The sequence below is a fragment of the Pelophylax lessonae genome (assembly GCF_965119305.1).
Source record: "Pelophylax lessonae genome assembly, chromosome: 3".
Classification (NCBI taxonomy): domain Eukaryota; kingdom Metazoa; phylum Chordata; class Amphibia; order Anura; family Ranidae; genus Pelophylax; species Pelophylax lessonae.
The window spans coordinates 197,982,144-198,004,632 of NC_138770.1; the positions used below are offsets into that span (position 1 = coordinate 197,982,144).

Below are 22,489 nucleotides of genomic sequence, written 5' to 3' on the forward strand. Positions count from 1 at the left end.
AGAAAAAAAAAATGACCCTATAGCCTGCAGCACTGATCACTGTATTCTCGCTGCGAGGACATTTCCCTACTGTCAGAATACAATAGTTCAGTGGGGAGGATTCCCCTATTCACCTCAAATGTGTCAGGTTTTGCATTCAGCCCACTGGTAGACTGAAAAAACTATCATCTATAGGCTGGTTTAGTGCCCGTTCCCACTAGAACGTGGTGCAGGAAGTCCGGGTTCCGTGCTGGTTTTCAAAATAAACTGCAGCCACATGTAAATCGCACTGCAGCGAATGTCAGTGCAAAGTTAACAACACACAAAATGCAGGTCGCAAATGCAGTGAGTGTGCCCGCTCTGAATCACATGTTACAAAAGTACCATACAGTCCAGTTGCTGTGCGTTTTCAAAAATAGTGCATGCCGTACTTTTGATGCAGTGCGATTTCAGTCCATTCAAAATGAATGGACTGAAATCGCACTGCACAAAACTGCATGTAAATTTCACAGGAACACACAGAACATTCCACTGTGATTCACATGCAGTTCCTAGTGTGAATGGGACCTTAGTGAACGTATATGACTTATATGACTAAAAATGATATTTTCTATTTGCTCTTGTCTTCCTTTATGGGTTTTCTTCAAGATGAACTTCGGGCAAAAATAAAAACATAATTTTTTTGCCATTATGTAATCATAAAAAAAGAAATATTTTTTATTACACATTTTGTATTAGTATCTCAATCTACTATTGTCTCAGCTTCCTATAAGCCCTTGCACAGATGTATTCAGAATGAAAGAAGCAGGGCCAGCACTGTCTGCCAGTCTAACACTGGAGTTTTGATAACAGGAGGTGAGAACAGTTCAAGCACAATGACTTTATCAATATGGTGCTCTTCCTTCATTGCCTGGCCACCATCCTGAGTCTCCAGCAGGAGGTACAGAGTTGATTATGGTGTCTGGTATTAGTGCCTTGATCACAAGTTTAGCTGTACATTTAGTTGCTTGCATGGAGTTCAGCTTCTGACAGACTAAACTGAAACAGATTTAATAAATTTTATGAATGTGGGGGGGGGGTTATAAAAGTTGTTCCATATGAGACACCTCAGGGCCGCTGATAGGGGGGGCCACCAGTCCTCCTGTAAGGGGCCCGGGCACACAGGGGGGCCCCAGCACAGGGAATCCGGCGGAGGGGCAATTACAGCAGCAACTCAAAGCCAGTTTCTCCCCCTTTATGCCAGCTTTCAGCTGCTGCAGGGAAAGACACAGACACAGGGCATTGTTCCTATAATTCCTTCTCAAACCCTGATTCCCCTCCCTGTTCCCCTGTTCTGACTGCTTCTGATCCCCCCCCCCTCTCCCTGTGTGCCCCCCTTTCACTGTGCCAGCCCACCTCCTACAGCACTGCAGGCTTCCCTGTCCTGTAAAAAAAATAACACACTGTAAAAAAAAAAAAAAAAAAAAAAAAAAAACATTGTAGTGAATAATTTAACCACTTACCGCATATCGACGTAGGGCTACATCGGTAAACTTTGCGGGGTTATACCGGGATGATGCCTCTAGCTAGAGACATCATCCCGGTACCGTGGTTTGAAGCCGACGGTCGGCTTTCCGTCGGTAACGACCGATGCGGCTCGGGAGCCGCTCGATCGTTACCCGGGGCGGGAGGGGATGTCCCCCCCTCCCGCCGCCTTCCGTGGCTTTGCCCGGGGCTCCCGTCCCACCGGGAGCCCCGAGCACCCAGCCGGCACGTCCGCCGGCTGAATGGAGTCCAGATGAATGCCGGAAACGGCATTGATCGGGTCTCTGATGACGTAACCCGGAGGCGGCGTCCATGACGTCACTTCCGGGTTACTGTGCTGCAAAAGGCGACAGATTTGAAAAACGGCTGTATGCAAAAATGCCGTTTTCGGCGTTTTGCATACAGGGAAGTGTAGTGGAGGGGTCTAGGGTCTTTTAGACCCTCGATCCCTCCATAAAGTGTACCTGTCACTACATATTGGTGTCACAAGGGATGTTTACATTGCTTGTGACAGCAATAAAAGTGATCAGATTTTTTTTAAAAAAAACCTGTAATAAAGTTAAAAAAAAAGAAAAAATAAATAGAAAAAAAAAAATAAAAATTTAGCCGCCACCCCGTCAACGTTAGCTCGCGCACGAAAAAAAACGTATATGCAAGTCGAGCCGCGAATGAAATCGCTGTTCAAACCACACATGTGAGGTATCGCCGCGATCGCCAGAGCGTGGGCAATAATTTAGAAAAAAGAGCTACACTCTAATTCTAAACTGGTAACCGTTAAATAAATTTAAAGCGTCGCAGATTGAGATCTCTATTGACCGTAGTTTGTCGCCATCCCACGGGGGGGCGCAATTTTAAACCGTAACATGTTGGGTATCTATTTACTCGGCGTGACATCATCTTTCACAATATACAAAAAAAATGGGCTAACTTTACTGTTTAGTATTTTTTAAATGCAGTGAAATGTGATTTTTCAAATTTTTCCAAAAAAATGGCGTTTTAAAGACCGCTGCGCATATACCGCGTGACAAAAAATTTTGCAATGACCGACATTTTATTCTCCAGAGCAGAGTCTTTGCTAAAAAAATATATATAATGTTTGGGGGTTCTAAGTAGTTTTCTAGGAAAAAATACTGGTTTTAACTTGTAAACAAAAAGTGCCCGAAATAGGGCTGGGGCTTAAGTGGTTAAAAAATAATGTAAAATAAAATAATTGTAAAAAGGATTTAACTTTTTTTTTTTTTTTGGTAAAAAACAGTTAAAAAGGGATCATTCACACAGGTTTGTGTCCACTAATAATGATTTTAGTGTATTTTTAGTAAAAATATTGTCTCAATATATTCCGGGGGGTGGGGGGTCCTGCCAGGTAGGCTGTAGGGGGCCCTGTGATTTCTAACAGCAGCCCTGAGACACCTATATGTATCCCTCCATGGAGGTATCTTTGTAGAATATTGACAAAGAAAGTAAGAATCTTTTCCCGTGAGAAAAGAGGATGGCAGTCTTCAAGTTTTTTAGTACATTTGTTGTTACGTGACTTTATTCTAGGTATTCTTGGTTGAAAAATGACCCCTACAGTGAGGCATTTTGTTACTTGTTAATGAAGTAAATATAATGGCCTTTATTGAACACCATAGTGAAAAGGTCACTTATGCATAGTAAACCAAACCTACCAATTAGAAATAAACACTTAAAATGTTACTAAACCCAGGAGCTTGCATTCACTATATCTGCTCTCCCACAGTACCCAGAACATGGAAATGCAACTAGTTTAGTAAATATAAACTGCTAAATACCTTTTCTCATCAGCAGTATATAGCAGTCTTGTGACTTTTAATAATTTCTTATTAAAGCTTGTAGGTGGAGTTTCCATTCTCCCATGATTGTCCTATCAGGATGCAGGACCCCTGACCCTCTGTCTGGACAATGTGTAATGTTCTGGTACCTCTGGTACCCTTATTTCCACATTTCTATCTTAATATTGCGTCCCATCTTGCTATCCAAATGGAACGCATACACCTTTAAGGGCAATGACGTCATCGCCGGGCGCCGCTATGAGCGGCTATTTCAATCGCCGGCTTTCTCTCACTCATTGCTCGTTCAAACCGCATGTTGCCTTGTCTTGTCCAATGCTGCCGGAGCTCCAAGCTATTCCCCTTGCCTGAACAAGACCGGAACCTCGCTACCGATCCAGTATCTCGCTACCGGATTACTCCATTACTCTTGGACCTTGCTACTACTAACCCATCTAGTGATAAGTACCCCGCAGGGGATTCCTTCCTCAACCTAACTTTCACTATCTACTACTGCATACTAAAGGGAATATTACTATCTACGCTATTTCTATCATCTGCATAGATTGCTAGCTCTTGGGACTACCATCACCTATCATTGCACTAGGTTACTCTCTCTTGCATACTTCATCTGCTGTCCCCTACCACCTGTTACTATACATGATTGCTAAAACCTATCTGCATACTATCATCACCTACTACTCTCCTGAATACTACTACTAAGTGCTCACCATTCTATTGCCTGTCTCTCACCTCTATTCTATCATATACATTCTATCACTCCAGGAACATCATATTGAGTGTATGTATATTTGCATAACAGGCTGTACACAGTGATGAAGTCCTGAGAGTTGGATATGTTGTTCAACACATTCTCTACATGACTACTGAGTGTAATAATTCTGCAGCTGCAAATCCATTCACTAACAAAAAACGCATGAGCGTTACACAATGCTGGTTGGCCCTATGCTGATCACATGCACTCTCCCAAGAAACAAAAATACACACCAAACTCAGCATGTGTAGCCTGTTCCCTGGCTCTGTATTATCAGGAAATATATTAAGGACAGTGGAATAAGGAGATGATCGAACAGCCTTTTTACACAATGCAGAGGATTAACCCCTTAGGTTCCACAGTGAGCATAACAAGCATGCTTTACTGCATATACACATTGATTTTACTGTTGTTGGTTTAGTAAGACTTTAAAGTGGTTGTAAGCCTCTGAAATGAAAAATGAATAGCGCATATCCCTCTATAGTGTGTATTGCCTCAATTCAAAGCACCAAGTGTGATTTCTGCCTCCTTTGTTTTTCCCTCGCATCTGACAGTCTATCCTGACACCCCAGAATCTTGGGAGACAGCCCCGTCCCTCTCCAGCACACAGCAGGTGGCTGATAGCCTCAACTGTGCATGTTTCCCTATGAGACTGTGTAGAGGGGGGTTCCTTTCCTTCCACTCATGTTTCATATTACACTCAGCTCACCTATCTATGCTGTGCAGTATGTGATAGCAGACACCAGCTGAGAAATACCCTTTGATCTGTCTGTTTTAGAAGTCTGTAGAATAGAGACGGCCTCAGATAAGCAAGAACAACTTATGCAGGAGGATTTATTTCCTCTCTTTGTATTACCTGAGGCCAGTCATGTTATTAGATATATGTAAGGGTTTACAACCACTTTAAGCTAGTCATAGATCAGTAGAATTTTAATTTCAACTTTCACAGAGCAAATTAGAAAAAACATTAATCAGAGTATTTGATAATACTATTAGGCCCTTTTCACACGGGCTTTCCGATCCGGTCGGCCTGTCAGTTTGTCCAGCGGACCTGATCGGATGCTCCATGCAGCCCTGTGGAGTAGCGGATGTCAGCGGTGACATGTCCACTTAAACCTGCTGCTATCAGATCCAGTTCTGTCTGTGAAATCCAGGTGGATGGAAACCCTCTTTTCTGGAGGATCGGATCAGATTGGATCGGGTGAAAATGGACATGCGGTCTGTTTCCATCCGATCTTCCATATAGGAGAGCAGGCATCTGACAGGTCTGCAAAGTAAGCGGAGGCGGACCTGTCATCCGCCTGCTCAGCGGGGATCGGCGGATCGATTCCCGCTGAGCAAAATGGAGTCCGCCGGGCGGAAAGCCCATGGGAAAGGACCCTTAAGGGTTTGACAAATTTCATATGAAAATCTTGAAAATTTGCATTTAATTGCCATGCCAATATTTTAAATTCCACATTTGATTTCTGGATGCACATGTGCGTTAAAAAGTATGATTTTTCCCAACCAGAAACCACACACAGAGTTAAAATTTTGTGCATTCTAAATTTTCTATCCTTCTCTTTCAACTTTCCTCATCACTATGGTTGGAATCTTTGATTTGACCCCATTAACTATTAAAAAATGAAACAAATAATCCAATAGCTAATTTCTTTGAATGAGGTTCTATTAGTGTATAGCCAGCTTTATTAGTCTAAATTCTCTATTTTGGTGGTCCCCAGTCAGTGAACCAGTTTTTGGGACAAGGGTTCAAGGACAACATGCTATACATGAAACCAATAAATAAATAAAAAGTCCAAAGTCTCTTAAAATTCAGTTGCAAGCAGAGGTGCACATACTGCAGTCGGTCAGGCAGAAATTCAGGTAAAACCACCACCAACACCGAACACACTGCCTCTTACCCAAAAGCCACATCAAACTGGCATAATAGTATCCTCAAAGGTTAACCACTTAAGCCCCGGAAGATTTTACCCCCTTCCTGACCAGGGCCTATTTTGCGATTCAGCACTGCGTGACTTTAATGGACAATTGCGCGGTCGTGCGATGCTGTACCCAAACTAATTTGACGTCCTTTTTTTCCCCACAAACAGAGCTTTCTTTTGGTGGTATTTGATCACCTGTGCAATTTTTACTTTTTGCACTATAAACAAAAAAATAGCGTCAATTTTGCAAAAATTACAATATTTTTCACATTTTTTCATATGAAATTCCCCCCAAAAAAAAGTAAAAATCTAAATTTTTTAACATTTTGGGTCAATTTTTTTTTTACCATATGTTTTGTAAAAAAAAATTCAAAAAACGTATTTTGATTGGTTTGCGCAAAAGTTATTGCGTTTACTAACAAAGGGAAAGATTTTTGTCATTTTTGTTGTTTTTTTTTTTAACGCGTAATGGCGGCAATCTACGATTTTTTTTGTGGGACTGCGACATTGTGGCGGACAGATCGGACCCTTGACTGACATTTTTGACACTTTTGGGGTTACCAGTGACATTTCTACAGTAATCAGTGCTATACATATGCACTGTTACTGTAAAATTACACTGGCAGTGAAGGGGTTAACTTTTTTGAGAGGGAGGGGTTATGTGTGTCCCTAGGTGCGTGATTCTTACTGTGATTGGCTGTGGCTTGAGGTGTAGGAACAGTGATCAATGGTCCTACATAGTAGAACCGTATGATCACTATTCCTACACCAGGGAGAATGACAGACGGCTTGTTTACATTAGCCACCTGCCTTTCTCCCTCTCCACCCGACAATCGCGAGTGACCGGCGGACATCGGGTCCTCCGGGCACACGTACGGGGGGGGGTTCGTAAACCACGCGGGAGGGGGAGCGCGCCTCCGGGGGCGCGCACTCGCTCCCTAGACCCTCACAGGCTAGCGAAGTAGCCCTACGTCGCTCTGCCTGTGAGGGGCTGACCGCCGACGTAAATAGTCGTGCGGCGGTCGGCAAGTGGTTAAAGCATCAAGCCCGATTCTTCTGTAGCACTACTCCCATGGGAGCTTCTGTGTGTGGGTTCCCCTGGGTTACCATTAGCAACAATAGACCATTCTGACATGTTTCCAAGTGTTTTTACCTCAGACAAGGACCAGTCTAGTTTCTTTGGTTTTTATGTTTTATTAGGAACTTGGATAGGAGAAGGGATGAGTGTGGTACTCCAATTAAACTGAACTATGCACAATATGCCGAGACGATATAGAAAATGCTGATTGACCCTGGTCAACGCTGACTGACGCTGGTTAACGCTGACTGACACTGGTTAACGCTGTTTGAGCTAGTCATGGCTAGGCCGCTTACTTTACTTTGCCTTTGACTGTGAAAGAGTCCTATTAGCTTCCTAAGGTACTCTCTTCCTGAGGTAGCTGACTTTAATAGTAGACTGCACTGCTGAGCAACTTCAGGGCCCTTCCTGGCACCCCCTTTACCCTCAAATCTTCAGGGTTTAACAACTCGGCACCCCCTTTACTGTAACACTCTGGGTTAGCTGACTTCTGGATCCCCTTGACCCCTCTAAAAGTGGTCCCCTCTCTCAGGCAGACCCCTGGGTAGATCCTTAAGTACTCACAATACTGTTTTTCCAGAAGTATTTTGCCCAGCAACTCCACTTGGTCAGCACACTGGATCCTTCTGCAACACAGGTCAACTCCTGGTCCCTAGACCGACCACCTTGACCACCTTCCTAACTCTGCAGGAGGAGAGACAGCTGTCCACCTCCTCCTGGGACTTTGCTCCCGCCAAAAGATGCCCTGTCACATGCTCCCGCCCTATTTACTGCCAATCCCAGGATGCATTGCAGGAATGCCCTCACACTGGGATTGCCATAAAACAGAATGTGTCACTGGCTGGGTTTCCTCCACTGTCCAATGAGCCCCCTCATTGGCTACAGAGGGGACACTCCCTCAGACCCAGTGAATCACACTTGGAAACATGTGACAGGCTAAACTAACAGATCAAACCCTCCTGATAGGCAGAACAGGGTCACAGATATGTTCTACCTAGCACCTACCTAGGAGGGTGCTACACTTCAATGATAATACTCCCTCAGATTGCACAAAGTATCCTCGTTGGAATCCAGAAATGAAATGATCTCAAAATTGCAAAGGGGTGATACTCATGGGATAGTACGTGCAAGCCAAAACATATTTATTAAAAATCATCCAATTGATACACTCACATTTAAGCAGAGCATAAAAGCATTGTTTCTAACCAGAAAGATGGCCGCTACGTCCCGGCGCATGAGAAGGTTGGACGTGTGACATCATCCTGCGTCGGGACGTAGCAGCCATCTTTCTGGTTAGAAACAGGCTTTACCTAAATTTCTGCCTGACCGACTGCAGTATGTGCACTTCTGCTTGCAACTGAATTTTAAGAGACTTTTGGACTTTTTATTTATTTATTTGTTTTATCTGTAGTGCTGCACTTTCCTATATATTTGTTTGCAATTTATATTATCAATCCCACATATATGTGCTAGCAGCTTACCGTCAAAGGTTATTGTGATGATTGAATTTATTTTGATTTAATTTATACAGGTTAGTCTAAGCGCAGCTTTTTTGATATATTAACATGCTATAATCATAAACCTAAAATGACATTTTTTTCTTGTACTATTTCGATGTGACTTTGAAGTGGCTACGGATTCTAAAGGACATTATAAGGACAAGATTTTACTACGATTATCACTGTAAATACTTAACCCCATTGTACAGAAGCGATGTGTGTAATAAAGGGAAGAGTGATCCAGCCTCCTCCCCTCGTTCTATGCACATCTGGGACAGACTCGCCCTTCAGTGGCTGCTTTAGTCACTGTGGGAGACAGATGGAGAAGAACATTCTCAGACCAGTGACTATTCTGCTGCTTGTCCCTGAGTGCAATGCACGGCTATGGAAAAGGGAAGTCTCACTCATGTGTAAGAATATCTTCCTTGCAAATAAAATCTTCCTTCTGCTTGGGGGAAAGCTTCCCTGCTGTCCCCTCCCCTCTACTGTACTGAATGCAGAGGGAAGAGAGCCAAGCATCACAGCACAAAGGAAAGGTATGGAGAGGAGGGGGCAAAGGAGTTCAGTGCTAGCTGTCTAAGGTAAGGGGGAGTGCTGCATCTCTTCTCCTCCACTCTCTTATGGGCCATAAGCTCACCATGTTGGTTCTTCATTGTATAATCTGTTTCATACACAAATGCATGTTCTCCTTCCCTTTGTATTAATCTTAACGTCACAATTCCAGAGGCTGGGGTTTCTGTAGGATTATAATTTTATGAGTTTTTTAATAGGTGATCGTCATGTCAGATCATAGGGTTTGTATTCACAGACATGTAGCTAGGTTCAAGACATGGAATGACGTAATGTCACATTTACCTTTCAAGTCTGAGGTCACGCCCATTTTTGCACCATGCCTTACCCTCTTTATTCTCCTTTCTGATATAATTGCAGAGGCAGCACTGATATCATATGTATAGTTCCTGAGATTTACACCCACTGCAAACTGTCACATTGCATCCGTTGGAGCCAGTTACATAACAAACAGTTGTCTGTGTTTTTTTTGTCATTTTCTATCCTTGTGCACTCATTTCCATCAACATTTTATTGTGCCCATAGGGCACCTTTCCTTGTTTGTGCCCTAGAGGACTGGCTGCCAATAGTTACGACACTGGATTTTCACTACTGCAGGGAAACAGCATACAAATTAGCTGAAAGCCAGAGCTCTGTGACTGTGAGTAACGTTAATGTATCTAAGGAAAGTCATAGCGAGGCAGATCTTGGAGACTTGCTTATCCTTAGATTGGCCTCCACTGATGACCTGATCAGTCACCGCTTTCAGCACATGCAAATGAATGCTGTAAAAGGCTTCAGTTCTTTCATGGAAATGTCAGTGATCATCTGCCAGAAGAGTTTCCCAGCATGCTGTTGATTCCTTCCTGCTCTATACAATACCTGACTTATGTAAGTAATGATCACACTGATCGCACGTCTGCAACTTTTTATACTTAGACTTATTTCATAGGTAGCACAAAGTGCAATTACTGTATAACGTATAATAGCCCATAGCACCATCCACAACCACTTTCTTGCCTTACCTTATTTACCTAGTCCAGGTGAAATCTGATTGGTTGCTTTGGGTTCCTACACTTAAGTCTAGTACACACGACCAGAAAATTGGACGAAAAATACTGATTTCTGAGCGATCGTGCGATAAACTGATCGTTAGTACACTGCTTTCCAGAGCCGATCACGACAGTTCATCTGAAATTATCCGAAGGGACAAACTTTTATCGTATGATACTAGATTGTATGATTTTCCTTTAATCAGTACAGTATTCTTTCAAAAAAATCAAAAGAGCAAGACCACGCATGCTCAGAAATGAAAGAATACCTTACAACACAATACAACACATTACAACACTTCTGAAGTTGTATTCTGTCATATGAGAATTTTCATAGGTTTAGTAACCACTTGATTTTCGATATGAGACTAGCATGCAAAAAAAAGGGGGAGATCATTAGTCCGATAATCTCATCATGTGTACGAGGCTTTAGGGTGCTGTGCAGTAACATAAGGCCAGTGTATATACAATATATGGCTATTTACTGTATATGACCTAGTCAGGTTGCATTAGAAGTATGCCTTGTTTAATGAGTAGCTCTGTATTCTTTTCTCTAATACATTTCTCGTTCTTTAGTGAGGTGGCCCGCACTCTGCCAGCCCTGGAGTCTCTACAGAACACATTTGAACCCCAGTTCTCCCCTGGATTCCGCCAGCGATCTCCTGTAAGTTTCACTGAAATAAAATAAATATAAACTGAAATTATAACAGCAACACGATAGGAAATATAGGCTTTTCTGGATGGTCCAAGAAAAAATCATTACACTTTTCTGTATAGGGTTTACCAAAATATTAAGACAAATAGAGCCAGGCAGGTAATCTGGGGTGTAACTATATGTGATGGGGGCCCTCAAATTAATAAAAAATCCTATTACTGTTACAGTGGGGAAAATAAGTATTTGATTCTCTGCAGATTTGGCAAGTTTGCCCACTTACAAAGAAATTAAGGGTCTATAGGTGTATTTTAAATAATAGAGACACAATATCAACCAACAATCAAAAAAAAAAAAAAAAACACATGATACAAATGTTATAAATTGAGTTGCAGTTCAATGAGTAAAATAAGTATTTGATCCCCAAGCAAAACATGACTTAGTTCTTGGTGGAGAAACCCTTGTTGGCAAGCACAGAGGTAAGATGTTTCTTGTAGTTAGGGACCAGGTTTGCACATATCTCAGGAGGGATTTTGGTCCACTCTTCTTTACAAACATGTCATACTTACCTCCTCTGTGCAGAGGTTTTGCACAGGGCAGCCCGGATCCTACTCTGCTCAGGTCTCTGGCTTGAGCTCCTGGCCCCTTCCTCCTGATGAGTGCCCCCACAGCAATCAGCTTGCTATGGGTGCACCTGATTTGAGCTGAATAGTCTGAATAGATACACGGAGCTGCAGTTCAGCCCCGCCCCTCTCTCTCCTAATTGATTAACTGAGTTTGATTGACAGCAGCAGGAGGCAATGGCGTCACTGCCATGTCTCAGCCAATCAGGAGAGAGAGTCCCAGGTGGCTGAGGCACTCGTGGACATTGCTGGATAGAGAGGGGGCTCGGGTAAGTATTAGAGGGGGGCCTGAAGGGGGCTGCAGCACACAGAAGGCTTTTTATCTTAATGTATAGAATGCATTAAGAGAACAAAAACCTTCTGACCCTCCAACCCCTTTAAGGTTTCTGTCACTTGGCAACTCGAGGTTACAGCTCCCTCCATACATTTTCTATAGGATTAAGGTCTGGAGATTGGCTAGGTCACTCCATGACCTTAATGTGCTTCTTCTTGAGCCACTTCTTTGTTGCCTTGGTGGTATGTTTTGGGTCATTGTCATACTGGAAGACCCAGCCACGACCCTTTATTCAGTGTTCTGGCTGAGGGAAGAAGGTCTTCATCCAAGATTTTACAATATATGGCCCCATTCATAAGCCCCTAAGTGCGACAAAGTCGGCCTGAACCCTTAGCAGAGAAACAGCCTCGAAGCATAATACTTCCACCTCCATGCTTGACTGTAGGTATGTTGTTCTTGGGTCATAGTCAGCATTTTTCTTCTCTAAACACGGCAAATTGAGTTAAAGCCAAAGAGCTCAATTTTGGCCTCATCTAACCACAGCACTTTCTTCCAATCCTTCTCTGAATCATTTAGATGTTCAATGGCAAACTTTAGATGGGCCTGTACATGTGCCTTCTTGAGGAGGGGGACCTTGTGGGCACTGCAGGATTTCAATCCCTGGCGGCATGATGGTTTGTTTGGTGAATGTGGTCCCAACTGCCTTGAGATCATTCACACGAGCTCCTCTTATGTAGTTCTGGGCTGATCCCTCACTTTTATCATGATCATCCTTACCCCATGAGACAAAATATTGCATAAGTGTCCAGACTGAGGGCGATTGATGGTTATTTTTTATGTCTTCCATTTGCAAATATTGGTTCCGACAGTCATCTCCTTCTCACCAAGCTTCCTGCTGATGGTCTTGTAGTCCATTCCAGCCTTGTGAAGGTCTACAATCTTGTCCCTGATGTCCTTTAACAGATGTTTGGTCTTGCCCATGATGATGAGCTTTGAATGGAAGAAATAGATTCTGTGGACAGGTATCTTTTATACATATAACAAGTTGACATTAGGAGTACCTTCTTAAATTGACAGGACTAATCTGTATACCACATGGGCCCATACTGTAGCCAGTCTGTGGGCGCCAGAATTATTGTTGGTTGGTAGGGGATCAAATACTTATTTTACTCACCAAACTGCAACTCAATCTATAACATTTGTATCTGTATGTGTTTTCTGGATTTTTGATTGATATTCTTTCTGTATCATTTAAGCTACACTTATGATAACAATTATAGACCCTTCAGTTCTTTGTAAGTAGGAAAACTTACAAAATCTGCAGGAAATCAAATAATTATTTCCCCACCTCCCAATCTGTGTCCTGTTGCGGAGATTTCCCTTCACTTCCTCTACCATAGCTAAACAGGAAGTGAGTGAAAATCCATGCAAATTAAGGAAATTTCTTCGGCATGTCAGGTCACCAGAACTAGTGTCGCCATTTGAAAAATTTCTCTTCTATTACTTTTCTGGGGACAACCCAAAATTTGGGATTTTCATTTTCTTTCACTTTCAAAGTTAATGGTAAACAGGAAAAATAGAAAGGATGAATCTCCTTAACGGAGGCACAGACAGCAATAAAAACTGACAGGTGTTTTAATTACTCTCCGGTCTATCCAAATCTAAAAAGAAAGTTTTAGCTTTAGTTATTCTTTAATCTCCCCCATTGATTCCTAGCATATAGACATACCCAAATTATACATATGCACATATTGTGGCCAAACTCAATCTGGCTGCCTGAGCAAACCATCATGCAGCCATAGTGAACTGTGCCACTTGTGTAACACAAGTCCTAAAGTAATCTCATGGTCTGCTATGGCCACTATGGTACCCCTTGTTTAGTATAAATTTTCCAACCTTTGGTCAGCAATGTACCACTACCACAGCCTACTGTATAGGCATGCTGTCAATTTACCACCTGAGCTAATAAAGGAACATCTTCTTGATCTCTACTTTTATACTTTCCTTACAGTTGTACGATGAGTTTCCTGTTCCTTTTCTGACTATACCAATCTTCTTGTGACCCCAACTTCTTTATTGTCCTGAGAACATGTCTTTCTTTTTCATAAAAAAAAAAAAAAACTGTTTCTCGTTATATTCAATTTTGCTAGATTTTATATTATTGTGTGCATTCTGTTGAGATATTTTGCTAGATTGTAAATTATTGTGTGAATTCTGTTGAGATCTTTTGCTGGATTTTGTATTAGTGTACATTCTGGTGAGATATTCAATCACTTGATGGATTGATGCTATCCAGTTACACAGTTATTTCCAGTATATTGTTTATAGCTGGATGACAAATAGTAAGGTTAAATAGTGAAAGTCAAAAGCAAGCACTAAAATCCCTTTTAACCCTTAAATGTAATTTCAAAGGTTATTTTTGTTTTTGTTTTGTAAATCTATAGCTTTCATGTGATTCTGCCATGAGGGTCATTGTTCAGGCACTTTCTGTTATAAGGATGACAGTTGCGCTTCTGTTTTGTCATCCTATCACATGCACTAGTGGTGGCGACTATAAGGAGCTGTACTGACACACATTGGGCAGGTACAGTGCCTTGAAAAAGTATTAAAAATAGGGCCTGGTCTTTGAGCAGCCAAATCTTCTGAGGCTTAAGTGGTTAACTAAGTACAATTCGGGACTTTATCCAGAAAATGTCTCTTAACACTGCCTTAACGCCAGCCGGCGCTAGCCAGCGTTCACTGGCGCTTAGAACACACTGTAACTTGACTGAAGTGCTAAATCCTCGACTCTAGGTCCAGAAGACTTAAGAGTGTGAAACATAGAACTACTGACACTGCTGCACTGCAAAGTCACTGACCACCCTCTCCAGCCTGGCACTGGCTTGAGGTAGCTCACTGTGAATTACTGTATAGCTGCAACTCTCAACTTCCGCGGAGGAACTTGGACTCATTCCCCGTCACCTCCTGGGTAAGGCCGGTCTCCCACATAACAGTCAGCTTCCTGTGACGGCCTTCACCCTTCTCAGCCCTGAGCAGTAGATCACCGCATTGCCCACATTGAACCCACGCCTGCACTTTCAGAGTAATGGCGGCATATCGGGGACATACCACTCCAAGGGACTCCCAACCTCCTCCGGTGCACAATGTGAGCCCACCGTCCGGCACCATCCAGATACCGGTATCCCAGACTAGGGGGGGTCAGTCTGCTGGATCTGCTCCTGGCTTTGCTCCACAGGGTTTTTGCTCATGGTGGCAGTAATAGCGGGAACACTCTTCGCTCCTCTGGTGAACGACATGCCTCCTTCTCCTACACGTGTCTCCCGCACGGCCGCACCCGAAGGAGGGGCTATTAATAGAGTCCCCTGGATCACTCATGATTGGCCAGAGGTTCCCACTATCTCCACCCTTTCGCCATATTGGGCGGTTACTCCTCCCACTGGGCAGACCTGCACGTGGCGCACTTTCCCGCGCAACACTGTAACTCTTCCCCTGCCATGCTGCTTCGCTGCAAACCCTTGGGAAGTAGCTGCAAAGCGGACGGCCTCACTGGCCAGACACACGTCCACCCATCTCAATTGCACTAGGGCCTCCACTGCGCTCTTCCTGACTGAAGCCAGCTGTCCCTTCTTGCTCGACAAGAGTAGCATCCTGCTGCCAGTTGCACGGCCGAACCTTCTCTTCCTTGCCACACACGTGCAATCCTCATCCTCCATACTGTGTGCAGTAGCTATAAAAATAAATGTCCCGCTGTCAAATGCATGGTCGACATCCTTCAACATAGCGTGCACCACCACCAGGCCTCTCTCTTCCCATGCCCCGGCCTCCATTTTCACCTTCCACACTAGGACCTCCGGCGTTATCTTCTCTGTCCTCCCTGGGACCCTGACGCCATCTTCACTGCCCACCCTGGGGCTCCTCACTGTTAAGCAGTTGTAGCATTAATACACTCGGACACCTTTGCCTCCTGCTCTCCATTTTCTGATAGCAGAATACATTTCATAATCCACATGAAAAGTTTTTGTCACATCACAATTCTTCTTAGAACATTTACGTTGCCACAAACATCCTTCCATTTGGGCTTCCAACTTCAACCCACTCTCCCTGCCTCCCATGGTTTCAGTCTCACACTCGGCCTGGCGTTTGAATAGCAGTTCCAGACACAAAAAAGGATTTTTTGGACTTTTCTTTTTGCCGTTGCCAAGGGCAACTGGCCCAGTAACTAATGGCAAAATCCCGGATGAGCCCACCAATATAGCAGGTTTTCCTGGCATCGGGCCTAATGTGCCATTGTTACCGGTTACCTCTCCAGCCCATGTGAGCTGCGACCCTGGGTGTGAAAACTGAGACATCGACAACTCAGGCATCTTGGGTTTTGTGGTTTTATTGTAGATAAAGGGGATGGGAGAAGTGAGTGGGATACTCCTTTAGGCTTAACTAAGTACAATTCAGGACTTTATCCAGAAAATGTCTGTTAACGCTGCCTTAACGCCAGTCGACGCTAGCCAGTGCTCACTGACGCTTAGAACACACTGTATCTTGACTGAAGTGCTGAATCCTCAACTCTAGGTCCAGAAGACTCAAGACTGTGAAACATAGAACTACTGACACTGCTGCACTGCAAAGTCACTGACCACCCTCTGCAGCCTGGCACTGGCTTGAGGTAGCTCATTGTGAATTACTGTATAGCTGCAACTCTCAACTGGCACTCTGCACAATTCAGGGCCCAAACTGCAGGCGTCCCCTTTACACTTCAGCTCTTCAGGGTCCACTGACTATGTACCCCCTTTGCTACTTCAGGGTCCTCAACCTAGGTACCCCCTTTACAGCTAGCTGACACTGGATCCCAGAACCTCCTCCGGAGTGGTCTCCTCTAACTCTCCAGGCAAACCCCCAGGGGCAATCCTCAGGACTCACGACCTGTGTAGGTTTTCCTGGGACTGAACCCCTCTTGCTCTCGGCTGGTTCTCGGCACACCGGATCCCCTCAGCTCAACTCAGCACTCTCTGGATTCTCGAGCGACACCCCGAGACATCCTCTTAAACAGGAGGAGAGACAGCCGTTCTCTCTCTCCTGGGACTCCGCTCCCGCCAAAGACGCCGGGTCACACGCTTCCCCCAAACTTATACTCACTCCCAGAATCTCTTGCAGCATAATCTGCCTTCTGGGGTAGTTACAAGTCTGAATGTGTCCCCTGATTAGGCTTCCTCCACTGCCCTATGAGAAGCCTCTCACAGGAGCCAGTGGGGAGACTTCCCCTTCAGCAGGCACACCTGAAAACCATGACACCATAACCAAAGAAATCATGGCCATGCTGTTAGGCAGACAAGGCCCACTATACATTTACCTAGCACCTACATGTAGGGTGCTACACCAGTAAAGCAGTAAATGAGCTATAATAAACCTTCACTGACCTCAGTATGTGCTGGCACAATGGAGTCATTCCTCCTCAAATCCTCATCTTCAGAACTGATTAGAAGGCTGCTAAATTACTGTAGGGCACGAGTGGAAAAGCACAATTTCATTGCGGACCACATCAGCATCTTGGTCCCCCTCAAAGGACCAGTTGGTATCTGTAAGACTAGATGTCCAGAGCACCCCAACCCCCCCTTACGTCAGATGTCAAGAGCCCCCTCACCATCAGAAGTCAAGAGTCCTCCACCCTCCCTTACATCACAGTGCACCCATATTATGTGCTGCTGCTGGGAAGAAGAAAGTGTAGGGTCTGGAGGAGGATCAGAGGAGGGCTGGAGTCCGCTGCCGGAGCCTACTGAATGTTGAAACCAGGGGAGGTGGAGATACAGGGGTGCTGCAGCTGCACAAAGAGGTGCAGGATCTGTAGGAGGATTTCTGTCCTCTTCTCTGCTGCCAACCTTTGTAACAAGCTGGGGGCAGAGACAAGGGGGTGCTGCAGCTGCAGGAGCGGTACAAGGGCCACATAAAATGGCCTGGAGGGCTGAATTCGGCCCGCAGGCCTTGTGTTTGACACATGTGCTATAGGGACCGAGTAACAGGATAAGAAGAGCTTTTAAGCAACTCCTGGGATGGAGAGGCAGGTCTGTTAAGTCCCCTTTTAAAGGGGGAGCATGAGAAGCTGAATTGCTGTGAGAATGACTTGAAAGACTTTAATGTTTTTATTGTAAACATTGTTAATATATTGCTCATGTGTTTCGGCATCTACAGAGATGAGTGAGGTCTTGTTTTAAAGCAGTAAATAACCCAAAACCATACATGTAATATATTGCAGCTTACCAATCATTAGATGTTAGTTTTCATTTTTTTTACTTTTTCCCCTCTGTTTTCACCCAATGATCTGGCCAGTAAACCTGTTTTAGAGTGCACCTCCTCTAGATGAAGGAGAACAGGGGGCACATTTAGACAGCAGCATTGTCTGTCTGGGGGGAAGGGAGTTTTAGATGTCTTAGCAGATTCAATTTTTGTCATTTTTTAAAGACAAACCTTACAACTGTATAACATTGGTCAAATATGTACTAGCATATTTAAATACATTAAAAAAACTGAAGCCAATCCCCATTCAATACTTTATAAGCAGTTACAGCAACAGTTTTTTTCCTTTTGGAATAAAGGTTTTACATGAATAAATAAAAGCTGATCATTGTAAGTACTCCTGCTAGTGCTGAATAGTTTGTCTCATCCCTGTAACTGATACATCTGCAAGAGTGCTTGTTCTTTTGAAAAACAGCAGACTTACTGGCTGAATCACCAGATAAAAAATAGAAGAAAGAAAGCCTAAAAAAAGAAGATTATTGTAGCCACCACATTTAAGAATTGGTAAGTTGCAATGTAATAAATGTTAGCTTTTGGGTTTAATACTGCTTCAAAGGTCATTACAATAAGTATTGCTTGACTGCCTATATCCTGACCATAGTTTCACTTTGAGGTATCAGAAAATAAGTGTAATAATAATATAATGCGTAGTAAGAAAAAAGGATCACATTTCCATATATTTCCATATATACCATATATGTTTCCATATACCTGTGAAATGCGACATGCTAGAAAAAGAATCAAGTCCTGGGATTCCAGTTCACATGCATATCCCTCCCAGGTCTCAATGTTTTACTGTAAATGAGTAGAGAGTGTTTTGCAGTAAGTGTGTGGAAACTGATGACTAATGTATTTTACAGCCACAAGCTGATGGTGTGATGTCCTTAAATCCGTTAAACCCAGAGTCATACGATTATTATTTTAGAAGGAAGAAAGCATTGGCTAAAGTGCAAAAACCCAGAGCAACAAATCATAAAACATTGATTTCCCAATCTGATCATGAGATGTCCTTAAATCTGTTAAACCCAGAGTCATGCCATTATTATTTTAGAAGGAAGAAAGCATTGGCTAAAGTGCAAAAACCCAGAGCAACAAATCATAAAACATTGATTTCCCAAGCTGATCATGTGATGTCCTTAAATCCGTTAAACCCAGAGTCATACCATTATTATTTTAGAAGGAAGAAAGCATTGGCTCAAGTGCAATAACCCAGAGCAACAAATCATAAAAACATTGATTTCCCAAGCTGATCTAAGATAATAAAATCTGATGAAATGCATATTAAAAGAAGACAAAAAAAAGTAAAAAATTGAGGTCTCCCCTTTGCTGCTGCCAAAAAGAACTGCTTACCAATGTCCTGGAGCAGTGCATCTCCAGATTTGACCAGCCGCTGCCCTTACTGACACCGCAGTCTCTCAGCTTCTGCTAAAAACAGGTTTTGTCCAAGGCAGTGACACTAATTGGCTATCTCGCTATATCTATTAAAAAAATTGAAGTATCAGCAACCCCTCTACAGGAGATAGGCACATATATGCAATGATCTTGTTGCCATTTAACTCATAGCAGGAAAGGAGAGCAGTAAACCTAAAATCAATTCTTGAGCTGGTCCGTGCTATCTATGAAGGTTTCTACTCATAAATCAATATTATATTTCATGAATAATTATCTTATCTCCACTAACTGGCTCACAGAAACTCACAGTTAATACCAGCCAGAAGATAGAATTTTTTTTAATGGTTACAACATCAAGAATCTAAGGCCAGATAGTTCTTGGTACAATATCTAGGCCTGAGCACTTTCACATTTTAATGCTGCAGAGAACCAAGAAAGGGGTCGCTATTAAAGTATGGGGGAGTTGTTTTTTTTTTTCAAAGACACTGTAACTTTAAAGTGTATGACAGGGCAAAACAGACCAAAACATCATACTAAGCACATCTCTTGAAAAGATGCACATTTCCCCATTTTTCATAAATGCTGTAAGTAGTCAAAAATATCTGCTAAAAATCAAGCATGCTCCTAAATTCCAGCTTTCTCCAAAAACACAGTGCTTTGGTGGCCTGCTGGATTACAGAACTCAACCTATCCCCCACCACTTTTCATGTGCATACTTTCTCAGAAAAACAATGCTGCTGCCTTGAGTCTAATGCCTCAAAAACACGCAACGATTATCGGCCGACCGATCGTCTGACTTTTGTCCAGAGTGGTGTTTTGTTGGTTGGAATGTGCCTAGACTGCACACGAATTTTCTCGGCCAACAAAAATCTACTTCTGAAGTGATGTCATGTGCTGGTTTACTTTCCGTGTGTTTTTTTCTTCTCTGAGCATGCCCAGTCTTGCTCATCAGATTTTTGTCTGCCGAAATCTGTACTGACTGACGGAAAATCGGCCGTTGTGTTGACGGCCAACAAAAATTTTATAGCATGCACACCAGATTTTTTTGACGAAAAGTCAGAGTCGGTTGTCGAAAGCATCATACTAACAAGCCGAAAATCGGCCAATCGGACGTTGGCTGAAAACTCCCGGCCAATAATCGATGCGTGTGTACGAGGCATAAGAGCCAGCCTACAAAATGGGGTAAAACTGGAGAGTGCTAAATCTGGTGCAGCTCAGCATAGAAACCAATCAGCTTCCAGGTTTCTTTTTGTCAAATCTTAACTGAACAAGCTGAGTTAGAAACTGATTGGCTACCATGCACAGCTGCCCTAGATTTTGCACTCTCCAGTTTTAGTAAACCAACCCCAATGTGTGTAGGCACACATTGTAGTTCTGGGGACATACTTACATCAGTAGGAACTGAGCTCCCAAAAGCTGCCCCTACATGAATTTTACAAGCCTGGTGATAATGTCAAAGGGACTAATAAAAACAGTTTCTTGATACAAAAACAGGGTAAAATATAAAATAATGCTAGGGGAAGTATGGGGGTAAATGTAAATAAGGTATGGACACACACTTTAATATGATTACTGATTCTTAATGCTTACAACCATTAACAAAACAGACATGATATCCCAGTGATCATGACATTTATCGTATGCACCTAACTTTTTTATACTGTACTATTTTGTAGCTGTCTACTGACCCCAGCACAAGTAACATGATGAGTAAACTCACCCAGCTTACTTCCATGGTTTCCAGCTTAGAAGAAAAGGTAGGAAAATAAGATGTTCCCTGGCAACAGGGATTATTATTCTTCTAGAAATTGTGTGTTTTCTTAAAGTAGAACCCTCAAACTGAATGTTATGAGGTTTGGGATGAAGGGTGAAATGGTTTGATGTCCCATGCTATTATTATTGCTCTTTATGACCTTGACAGGGAGAATTTCCCCATTTCCGCTCACCTACCTGAATACTTGCTCTCTCAGCAATTTTGTTTTACCAGCCCCTAGGGGAGTCTTCATAGAAATATATAGTGACTGCATCCCAGAGGTGGAAATCAGACCATTCAGTTCACAGCAGAGCCTTAGCTGTCACAACAGGAACAAAGATGAGGGTACACTTCAATGGAGGAGTCAAAAAAGCAAAGACCCAATATAAATCTTGTCCGCACTCTATCCAAAACCAAACATGCCAAAAACTAAAAGGGCACAATTATGGGATATTTTTGCTGAATTGAAAGAAGGGTTTATATTGAAAAGGCAAAACTGGTGACAAGGTCTCTTTTCAGAACAACTCTGCTCTGTAGATCCTCTTGAATAAATGAAGCATTTGGGATTGGCTGTTATTGTGGGGAGAGGAGGGGCGCCCTGTCAAGTAAACGAATGGTTAAAGTATGTATCACCAGCACAACATGTATCTTTGGAATAGTGTCCAAAAGTTTATTGAAGCCCTTCATTAGGCATGTGAAAAGGTCCTGCATGGCCCTAAAACATTGCAATTTTTTGCTTTGATGTGATCGATTCAATAAACGATTGGGTGCTTTTTAAAGATCCATGGTGGGCCTTAACCTTGTGTTGACACCGGTTCCCAGCCAACAGTCACTATAACCCTCATTTATTACAAAGCCATTTCCAGGAACATGTTCGATGGGAATATTTTACTGGACTGTCAAGTTAACCTTTCATGTTGCCTTGAAAAGCCAAAGACACTTTGTCAGAGAGACTTTTTAAAAAAAAAAAACGTATATGCTTTAAGAGGAGCTCCAGCTTCCTGCTAAAAAATTAAAAGTCAGTAACTACAAATTGCAACCTTGAAAAATGTTTTAGTGCTGCTTCAAACCTGAGGTGTGATATGCTGCTCAGGAATCGGGGGTTGCTGGCATCCTTTCACTCATCCCAAAGTGCCTTGTGTAAATAATGTGGGATGTTGATTAACCTGTCTGGCTCCACTGGCCACGCCCCCCTGACACGTTTCTTCCCGACCACCAGGGCTTAGTCATAGAGGTTGTACAAATACTGTAGCTGCTGACTTTTAATGTAAGGACATTTACCTGTCCAGGGATCCAGCACTGTCCTCTCCCAAGCCAATTCTTCAATGGGCCTCAGGTCCAGATG

At 43.1% G+C, this 22,489-nt stretch overlaps 1 protein-coding gene across 3 annotated transcripts in view; it reads left to right on the plus strand.

The window, feature by feature from the left end:
* INPP5D (inositol polyphosphate-5-phosphatase D) overlaps positions 1-22,489 on the plus strand; it is a 222,847-nt gene that overhangs the window by 125,068 nt on the left and 75,290 nt on the right. For 2 of the 3 annotated variants that reach the window (XM_082251273.1, XM_082251274.1), the window contains exons 6-7: positions 10,742-10,829; positions 21,068-21,148. In XM_082251273.1, the coding sequence (XP_082107399.1) occupies positions 10,742-10,829; positions 21,068-21,148 (169 nt within the window). Of the gene's footprint in view, positions 1-8,860; positions 8,975-10,741; positions 10,830-21,067; positions 21,149-22,489 lie in introns of those variants that run through there. The other variant, XM_082251275.1, reaches the window with a different exon arrangement.